The sequence below is a fragment of the Aptenodytes forsteri genome, unplaced genomic scaffold (genome assembly GCF_000699145.1).
Source record: "Aptenodytes forsteri isolate BGI_AS27 unplaced genomic scaffold, ASM69914v1 Scaffold195, whole genome shotgun sequence".
NCBI lineage: Eukaryota > Metazoa > Chordata > Aves > Sphenisciformes > Spheniscidae > Aptenodytes > Aptenodytes forsteri.
The window spans coordinates 1692921-1702635 of NW_008795317.1; the positions used below are offsets into that span (position 1 = coordinate 1692921).

Consider the following 9715-nt stretch of genomic DNA (forward strand, 5'->3'; position numbering starts at 1 on the left):
CGCTCCCCGACGCCCCCCGCCGATGCCATGCTAAGACCAGAGGTCTCCGCATCCTACCAGGAGGTACGAGGGGGCCGGGGTAGGGCTAGCGGGCGGCGGGCCCCGGCTCTCCGGGAGGGGCCGGAGCAGCCCCCCGGGCGCCGATGCTCGACCCGGGGCTTGCCGCTCGCCAGGCGGTTACGCTCAACGCTGTCGCCCTGAGCTCAGTTCGACTCCGGTCTCTGGCTCTGCGGCTCGGCGGGGTTGGCCGGGGGCAGAGAGCCCAGGCGAAGCGGGTCGCCTGCCGCACGGAGCCCTCCACAGCTTAACGTGCCCCTTCTGGCCCGCCTGGATCGGCTGAAGCGCGGCCGAGCCGGGTGGGTGTCGCCGTGAGGCTGTGTGCCGTCGCCTGCCTGGTGCTGCCCCTAGCCCTCCTTGCTGCCGGGTAACTGGGATGTCAGGTTGCATCTGCACTCGCCAGAAAGAAACGGGTGTTTTGGGTGTGCTTAGTTTCATGTTTCACCTTTAAAAGTGGTTAAAATAATCGGCAGCAGTACTTTTAATTGCATGAGCTAGGTACAGCTGGCCGGTGAGCTCTGTAACTGGGACTTTCGTAACAAGGAGATGGTCTGTCAGCGTGAGAAGCGACTCTGGTACCAGAGCTCTCATATATGAAACTGAAGGCCGCACTATCATCCTGCCAAGAGCCCGAGGCAGCGCCTAGTTTGCATATCAATGTACAGGCTCCAGCAACCGGAATTCCTTGCTCGTTCCTATCTCTCCTACTAGAGATACAAGCTATTTGTGCCAAGTTCAGCAGCGGTGGAGACTTGCAGCAAGTCACTTCTGTTTGCATCTTGCAGGCGAAAGGAATGCAGATGTTTGGATTCCTCTGCATGTGATGGGTAGTTTAGGGCTCTGTTTTAATACGTTCTAATTTAGTTTAGTACTACCTGTTTTGTTGCAGCTTCTGGTTTTCCTGCCAGTCTAGAAGGCATTGGAAGGTGATGAATCAGTGGACCGGCAAAAGGCCTACATGGACAAGTTCTCCTTTTATTTAAGAGGGTTTTATCCAGGAGGAAGGTTTTATCCTGTGATTATCAGGATGAAATCAACTCGTGTAAGAGTTTGTATTTAGGGGAGGTACTTGAGAGAGTTAATGAAGTCACACTGATGCCTGAAGTATGGACTGGACTATGCATGTTACATTTCTGCCTTGTGTGTCAGCCACTGCTGACACTGCTCTGGGTGTTTGGGACTGTCCCAAACTCCGTGGCACAAGTCTAGATGGTGTGCAAGTGCAGTGGCTGCGTTTCCATCCCTTCTCCGGCACCTGGGGCAGCCTGTGATGCTCCTGCCCCTAGCAGGGATGCTGAAATGTCTGGAATTGCCTTTTCTGAGCTTCTGTTTGTCCAGTGCCTTTCTGTGTGCACAACTGAAAAGGAACTGCCGGGTCACGAGCAGGCTCCTGCAGTTGTTTCTCACTCAGCTGCACATGCAGAGCCCAGAGGAATGCTGAACAAAGGTCTGTTTCATGCCCTTCCTGCTCTTGACATCCTATCCTATCTCTGCATCCTATTGCGAGCTTAACTGCCCTGCAAGTTTATGTTCCTTCTGCATTAGCACCACGCTTCACCTCTTTATCAAAAATAAGATGTAGGGAGAGCTGGCCTGTGAGGGTGAACACCATTGGCGTATGCCAGGTTCACTGTTGCCAGTTGCCTTGATTTGGGGATTCTGTCAAGTGTGGAGAAACTAGAATCAGCTGTCATGCAGTAATGCTGTGCTGGCTTCCCAGTTGTTAGAAGATTTGCTTAATACATCTGTGAATTGTTGGGTTTGTAGGTCTGCGCTGCCGTGCCATGTAGAGTCACTGTTGTGGATGCTGTATGCTCAGAATGCGGTGGCTGAGCCATGAACAGCGCTTAGGCTCTTGGTGGCCTCAGAGGGTTTATGCAGCTTTGCCTCTTGTCAAGTCAGGTGTTTGGGATTCGCAGTAAAATTAGTTGTTTTTTAGAGGGTCTTACACATCAGCTCAACCTACTCACTGCACCTGAGGCAATGTTAGCACTCCTGCTGTTGCCTAGCTGTCCTTCACTGGTTTTATGTGTGAAAAGCTTATGCAGCTGTGTCTGCCTTGTGAGTAGAGATAATAAAACCACAGTCACATATTGTTTGGGTTTTTTGTTTTGTTTCTAAGGAATGCTGAAATGTTACATTTTCTGAGGTTTTTTTTCTCTTCTCCTACATGTTGAAGAGTTGCTGTAGGTCCTCTTGAGAGGATAAGAAATGTTGCATATTGTGTCCTTGTTTAAACTTGTGTTAGGATCTTCTTGCTATCAGGAATAGAATTCACTTACCCTCTACATAACCTCAGTCGATGAGGTGCCTGTATCTGGGGAACCGTGGCTGAACCAGAGAGGTGTGGGAGTCAGCTGAGAAACTGCAGTGACTTTGTAACTTACGTTAAACTTCTTGGATTAGCTCTGGTATAAGGAATTTGCATGAGTATAATTCGAACTGGCTTTTTAGCTGATTTAGCTTAACCAGTGCAAAAGGCTCAGTGAATACACTTCCTGTGTCAGAATAGTTTATTTTGGGTCAGGTACACAAATAGGACTTGTGTGGTTCTACAAAAAGGAGCAGAGTCTTAATTTTCCCTTATTTTACGAAGATAATTGAAAAAAGTATCTTCGGTTGGACCCTAGTAAGTCTCCTGCAAATGAGCTGAGTCTAGCCTATTAGTTACCTGTTCACTCCATGCCTCACACCATGGGAAATCATGCTTTATTTATGTGCAAGGAATTTAAAAACAACTGGGTAACTTGCTTTGCATGGTGGAAATGAATACAGAAATACAGCAGGAGGTGATGGAGACTTTACGTCAGACTTTGAAGATGTAAAATGAGTGGACTCTTTCCTAATAAGTGCAAATGATGATCTGTTAATGGTATGATGATGATCATTTCAATACTGAATTAAAGTTGGGTGAAAGAAAAGCACTTCCTTATGGATACATGCATGTTACTGTTGAGTAAGTTGGGGGTGTAAAGTTTAATAGCATTCAATATGGCTGCTGCATTAACTGTGCACCATTTTCCTTGAAATAGGAACAAAGCTAATCTCCCGTACCTAATGAGGTGGGTGATGCTGAGTGTTTAGTTTGGACAGTTACTGTGCAACACGTGATATGCTGTAAACTTATGCCCCGGTTTGCCTTGCTGTAATTTGTATGTCATTCCCTGCCGTGAAAGAAATTTGGAAAACATACAGGAGACACTTTTTATTTTCATTTTTATATATACATATAAAAATAAAAGCCTAATGCTTCATGATCTCTTGTGATGCCTATCTGATATGACAAGCTTCTGACTTTGACGGGAGTGTCTTGGCAGTTTGGGCCCAGAGCTCTGAATAGCAAAACAAGAAAACATCTGGTCTCTCTTGCTGTTTTAGAAACACCGGAAGACTAATTAGTTGCATAACCACTAATATATAATAATATGTACAGTGAGCTCAAATGAGTACCAGAAATGTAGGGATGTTTGACTGTTGTCTTGTAATGACCCACCTACCTATGTGGCTGAGACTGCGTTTGAGTTCCTTGCCCTAATACCTGTCAAAATGCAGCTCGCTCTTTATGCACCTCTTTATTAAGAAGTGCTAATGCTCTGTTTGCTGGTATGTGCTGTGGTTTGTTTATGCCTAAAAACACGTTCTTGAGTGACAGATCAAAGTTCCTGCTTATTTCAGAGGGCATTGCCCTAATTGGGGGTTTAAAGTGAGCTGAAGCTGCCAGGGAAACAATTACTTTGATCTTGAAAGAAAAGGTGATATTGTTGAAGCAGCAGGGTAGAAGTAGGTTAAATTTAATGTGCTGTCTTTCTCTTTTTGCAGCATGCAAGTCACTTAATTTTTAGCTGTAGGTCTATGTAAATGTGACTCTTGTCTTGTGAACAAGTGGAACAGATGTTGGGTGCTCTTGGACTGGGGGCATGTTTTTGTGTGTTTGGTTAGTTGGAGCCTCTTTTATTTGTACCATAGAAATTCCAGCAATTGCAAGTTGAGAGCATGTTTGGAAATTGAACCACTGTTTTAACTACACAGCTGAGTGAAGATGTGGAGCGAGTATCTGAAAACCCAACAGATGAGACAGAAGGAGAGATGGAAGTTCATGAAGATGCCAGCTCTGTTATTTTACCAGGTGAGAACTATTGACCCAGAAATTACCAATTTTAAGTACCTGATAAGCTGCTTCTGTGTGTGGGTTTGGTTAGGGTTTTTTTAATTGCACTTTTGAAAGCAAACAAAGCACTAAATTACTTATTTTGGGGAATAAGTGCTGATGGAAAGCCAAGGAGTTTTTCCAAGGATTGAGATGAGAACATTTCTTTGTCATGAACTGTGCTCAATCAAAGAAGATTCAGCATATCTGGTTCTGAGATAGCTTAGTATGTCATCTTCCTTTACGTTGTATCTTACCTGAGTTTCGGTGTCTGTGACAGCAGTGGATTGCAAGCAAAGTCTGTGCCAGATGTACATGAGCAAGGTGCAATATTGAGCAGATGTGCTTTTAAACAGATTTTAGTTAGACTGTTCGGACCTCCTTTTGGGGGGTGCGGGGCAGTGTTAAATCGGCTTATTGCAGCTCAGATGTAGGGATGAAGGTAAGCCAACCTGAAATGAGTATCCCCTAAACGCTTTGCAGCTGTTCAAGACGCACTTGTTTCAATAGTGCAATTTTATGCATATTAATGTCTTAATTTCCTTGGCTGCCATCTCCTGGCAATGAAATTGGGAACATGTGTGTGATCATGGACTTTTGTAAGAGGTTATGTGTTCGATAGGATTTACTAAAAGGCACTAGTGTTTGTTGTGGTAAGGAACAAACACCAAACTGTGCTACTATAGTTGAAGGACAGAGTGTAGCATGGCCTGAGAGGGCTGGACTCATTAGATTACACCACACAGAAAAGTCAGCGTAAAATATGCCTACTTATCTCCTTTCGTATGTTGGGTTTTAATGCTCCTTTTGTGTGTTCAGCTACACATAGCTCACGATCAAAAGATGACGTGTAGCTCAAGAGTACACGAAGGTTTTCCTTACAAGTATTGTCAAAAGAAATGGCGAATGCTAGGAGTATGGGGAAGGCAGTGTCTGTGTACAAGTGAGGCAAGTGTGAAGATCTTCAGAGAATAAGCTTTGAAGGCAAGGAGACTGTGAGAGAATTGGGTTGGTCTTTTTCTAGCTGTAATTGGAAGAATCCTTTTGTGAAACTTTATGTAGTATGCACAAGGAGTTACAAACTAGAGTCCAAAAATGAGAGGGTAACAAATATCTAGTGACTTCTACCATGCTGGAGATGCAATGCAGATAGCTGCGGAAGAGCATTAGAATATTAAATCTCTCTGCTGATGCATATGCTAAGTGTGTAAGAATCACTTCAGACTGGGAGGGGAGAAAGGAGTTGTTTTTTCCAGGAGGAAAGATTGACCATCAACAGACTTTTTTTCTTGTGAAGTTTGAACTTTGTTTCCGAGTCGTCCTTGAAAATAAAGCTTGCTTCCTGCCTGCCGTGTCCTTAAGCAGAGTTCCAAATTCAACATGTGAAAAAGAGGCAAAATCTTTGGATGATTACGCCTCATGCTTGAGAAGGAAGCATCTGTCTGACTGATCATCAAAACCAGTAATGGTTGTGGGTTTTTTAAATCAAGCTGAGTTTCAGGCTTACTTTCCTCTCCAGTGATTGTTCTTTGAATGAACACTACATAAATTCAGCCCAAATATCTGTATTTTAAAGTCCTAATCCATATTCTGTTTGGTTCCAGATAGTGAACTGGGTACCACTGCCCCTTCTTTGCGTTTCAGCAAGACCTGCCTAAAGAATGTTTTTTCAGTAATTCTCCTGTTTATTTATCTGCTGCTCATGGCTGTAGCTGTGTTCCTTGTCTACCAAACCATCAGTGACTTCAGGGAGAAGCTCAAGCACCCAGTGATGTCTGTCTCTTACAAGGAAGTGTCCTTGTACGATGCACCTGGTAAGACTGGTAACAAACAAAATGGGTTAAGTCGTTGTTCACATTTATCTTGGATTGTTTTACATTTTTGGTGTTGAGTCTCCAGGGCCCAGAGTGCGTGTAATGCTTTGACCCAGGTCTTTCACTTCTTCTTTTCTAATCTATGTTGTGTTAACTTAAAATTTCTTTACTGAAAGAGTGGTTAAACATTGGAACAGGCTGCCCAGGGAAGTGGTTGAGTCCCCATCCCTGGAGGTATTTAGAAGACGTGTAGATGAGGCGCTTAGGGACATGGTTCAGTGGGCATGGTGGTGTTGGGTTGACGGTTGGACTCGATGATCTTAGAGGTCTTTTCCAACCTTAATGATTCTATGATTCTATGAACTTTGCATGGAAATGTTAATATTGTAGGACAAATTTTGGGGACGTTTTGGGGGTTTTCATGCCAATAACAGGAATGACAGTAGCTGCGGAGCATCATGCAACGTTTGGTAGATAAGAAGTGTTTGCAGACTCTAGAATGTGTCCTCTTATAGGGAAAGAAGATAATTCCTTATGGAAATATTCCCCAAACTGTATCATTCAAACAGGGTAGCGCATAGGATGTGTATCAGGGCCTCAGTGCTGCACTGGACAGTGAGATGCTGTTGACAGTAAAGAAAGTGAATTTCTCAAACCAATCATAAAATAACCACAATGCCACTTTTTGCTTCTGTTCGGCATTGTTTACAACTTGGTATTACATCAGTAGGCAATGAAAATGTGATGTGACTGCAGGGAACAATGTTGGCATAAAAATGCAGCGTGGCATCAGAAAACTGTGTTGCAGTTTGCAGAATGGATTACGCCACAGAAGCATTTTTGAATAGTGAGTTCTATCTTTATTATTTTTTAAAATTATCCAGTAACCATTCATAAATAGAGCTGCGGTAGCAAATGCAACTCAAACAGTCATAGGTCAGTTTCCAATTTAAAAATAACACTTTTGTTTGAAGTGTTACCACGTTTTACAAATAACCACTCCAGTAATTGTGGCTGAAAGGTGAATGTTTCAAGTTGTTGCCATATTCCTGTAGTTGTTTTTCTGTATGGTCAGTTAGGCTCAGCTCTGTAAGTAGGTCCTTGTGTTTGGACCGTATGGATCTGACTGTAAGAGCAGGCTTCCCCCCTTTTTTTTTGTGTGTGTGTGAGCTTTTCATACAGCAACAGGAAGAAAATTGTGTGAGAGCTTTTCATACAGCAACAGGAAGAAAATGTCATTTAAAGAAGTGGAGCAACATACATATAAGTCCAAAAGTATTGGCGGGGATCCCTGCCAGATCAGAGAACCTAAATTAATGTAGCCTTTTACTTCGTTGCTCTATTAAAGTGATGAGATGGCAAGTTGCAAGCATGGAGCACTGAAGAAAGAGATAAAGCATTTTTAGACTGATATATGCTGACTGCTTTGACGTCTCGCATTTTGGCATCTCGTCATCTCAGTTGTGCGAGTTAATTGTATCTAGTAACTCCAATCATACTTTTTTGGTAGTTGGTCTAGATTATCTTCAAGCAAGCTTGTTTCCAATACTAAATGTGGCATATGTGGCATAACAGGCTTTTGGGTTTTGGGCCTTTTATTTTGCTAGCCTTCTACAGCTGAGGTGACGGAGGGTTTTTTTAATGCATGCTGTTGTTCTGAAACCATAGATTTATGGTATATATGAATTTCCATAGGTAGCCTGCCTACCTAGTGATATAAGTAATAAGGGACGGTAACAGTACTTGTTTGATGGCTTTGATTTTTATCGTTACATTGTATTCAGTGAACAGAAGATGCTAGATGTGCTGAAGAGCATCTTTTCACTTTTATTAGATCAGCCAGTGATCTTTGATCTGTCATGTATAGTACATACATTATTTCCAATTAAAATTTGACATATTAAACGATAGTATCTGAAAACATGTACATGCTGAAGTGCTGCATGTCCCACTTGACTTCAGTGGTCTCCTAACTTACTTTACACGTTAATTTCATTTGGGGACAGAGGGACTGATGTGTTAGCTGCTGGCTTGTGGGAAGACTAGGGAAACTTAATAGCTTCTGTGAACCTTGAATCATCGTAATAGAAAATGAACCCTGATTTTTTTCAACGCGTTGCGGGGGTTCTGTCCTGATGCAGCTGGCACTGTTGTCCTGCTCCAGAAAAATGCTGAAGCATGTGGTTTAATTTGATTGTTTTGCTGGATCTTGAGGATGGCTCAAGTATCCTGTGGGATTAAATCCCAGAATGAAAATCTGTATACTTGGGAAAGAAATCAGCTCTCTTCAATGTTTTTTCTCCCAAAACAGGTATTGCCTTTTACCCAGGCAAAGCTCGGCTGCTTAGCTGCAAGCATCATTACTATGATCACATTCCGCCTCTGATAAATCCAGGTCAGCCAGGAGACATTGAATGCACCACTCGGAGAATCAACTACACGGATCCTTTTACTAATCAAACTATGGTAATAATAATATAATAGAACAAAGCTTATTCAGTGGGGGTTTTCTGCTCGTAATGGTATTTGAAAGTAAAAATATTTACTTAGTGCTGCAAAAAATCCTTACTTCTAATTTTTTTCCAAGCCATCTGTCCTTTTGTTTTCAGAAATGTAAAAGACCTCATTCAGCGTGTATGTGTGTTATGGATGATCAGCTGTCATGTGGGTGTGTGCAGCATGAAAACCTGAATGGGACAAAATAAGTCATTTTTCACAATGAAACTCTCGCTTCATTCCTCTCCTAAATGAACTGGCAAGCATACTCCTTGATATAGTAAATCTGGCTTTGATTGAAAGCAGTAGTAGTTATGCCATTAAAGCAGGATAGCTTTTCTCTTTTTGTATGTTTGCTGGGAATTACATACTATTTTTGTCACACTTGGAAAAATCTTAACTGGGCACCAAGCGTTTCATTACACTGAAATGCTGTGAGCCAATAAGATGGGTAGATTGAGTGATAGTCTGTCTTAAATTGCCCTTAAAAATGCAGGGAATCTAGCTTCTGTATAAATAAATGTTCAAAAAATGAAGTATTAAATATGGCCATTTGTATCCAAAGTGATTGCTGAGATTGTTTTTAAGGAAACTAAATGTGAACAAACAAACAATCTAGGTACCTGTTTGGTCAACTTTTTTCCTCTTCGTGTTTTGCCTTTTGCCTAGTCACCATTTCTTTCTGGGAAGCAGCTCCTTAGTAAATTTGAAAGTAATATTCTAAGTGCAAGTCTAATTTAATTTCTGCCACTAATACGCTCTTTTGCATGTTTTAACAAACTAAACCTGTGTTTTTATGCTGCGTGGTACATTCATTTAGAAGCTTGCTGATCCAATAGGCTCTAGTCCTGCAGCGGAATGAAGAGGCACTGACACAGAGACCTCTGAACCATGTAGAGCCCTGTTCAAATTGGCCGAGTCCTTTTGCAAGCAGCAGCTTGCTGTTCAATGTAGTGCCTGCACTACTGTCGTGGTTTAATCTCAGTCGGCAACTAAGCACCACGCAGCCGCTCGCTCACTCCCCCCCACCCGGTGGGATGGGGGAGAGAATTGGAAGAGCACAAGTGAGAAAAAACTCGTGGGTTGAGATAAAAAACAGTTTAATAATTGAAATAAAATGATAATAATAATAATATGATAATAATAATAATACACAAAGCAAGTGATGCACAGTGCAGTTGCTCACCACCTGCCGACCGAT

At 42.5% G+C, this 9715-nt stretch overlaps 1 protein-coding gene across 3 annotated transcripts in view; it reads left to right on the forward strand.

The window, feature by feature from the left end:
* The first annotated feature begins 4 nt into the window (after positions 1–4).
* Positions 5–9715, forward strand: part of TMEM206 (transmembrane protein 206) — a 23516-nt gene continuing 13805 nt past the window's right edge. The window contains exons 1-4 of one of the 3 annotated variants that reach the window (XM_009279594.2): positions 5–63; positions 4024–4183; positions 5809–6018; positions 8330–8484. In XM_009279594.2, the coding sequence (XP_009277869.1) occupies positions 4144–4183; positions 5809–6018; positions 8330–8484 (405 nt within the window). In that variant the 5' untranslated portion in view covers positions 5–63; positions 4024–4143. The remainder of the gene's footprint in view (positions 64–4023; positions 4184–5808; positions 6019–8329; positions 8485–9715) is intronic. The other 2 variants (XM_009279593.2, XM_009279595.2) reach the window with 2 other exon arrangements.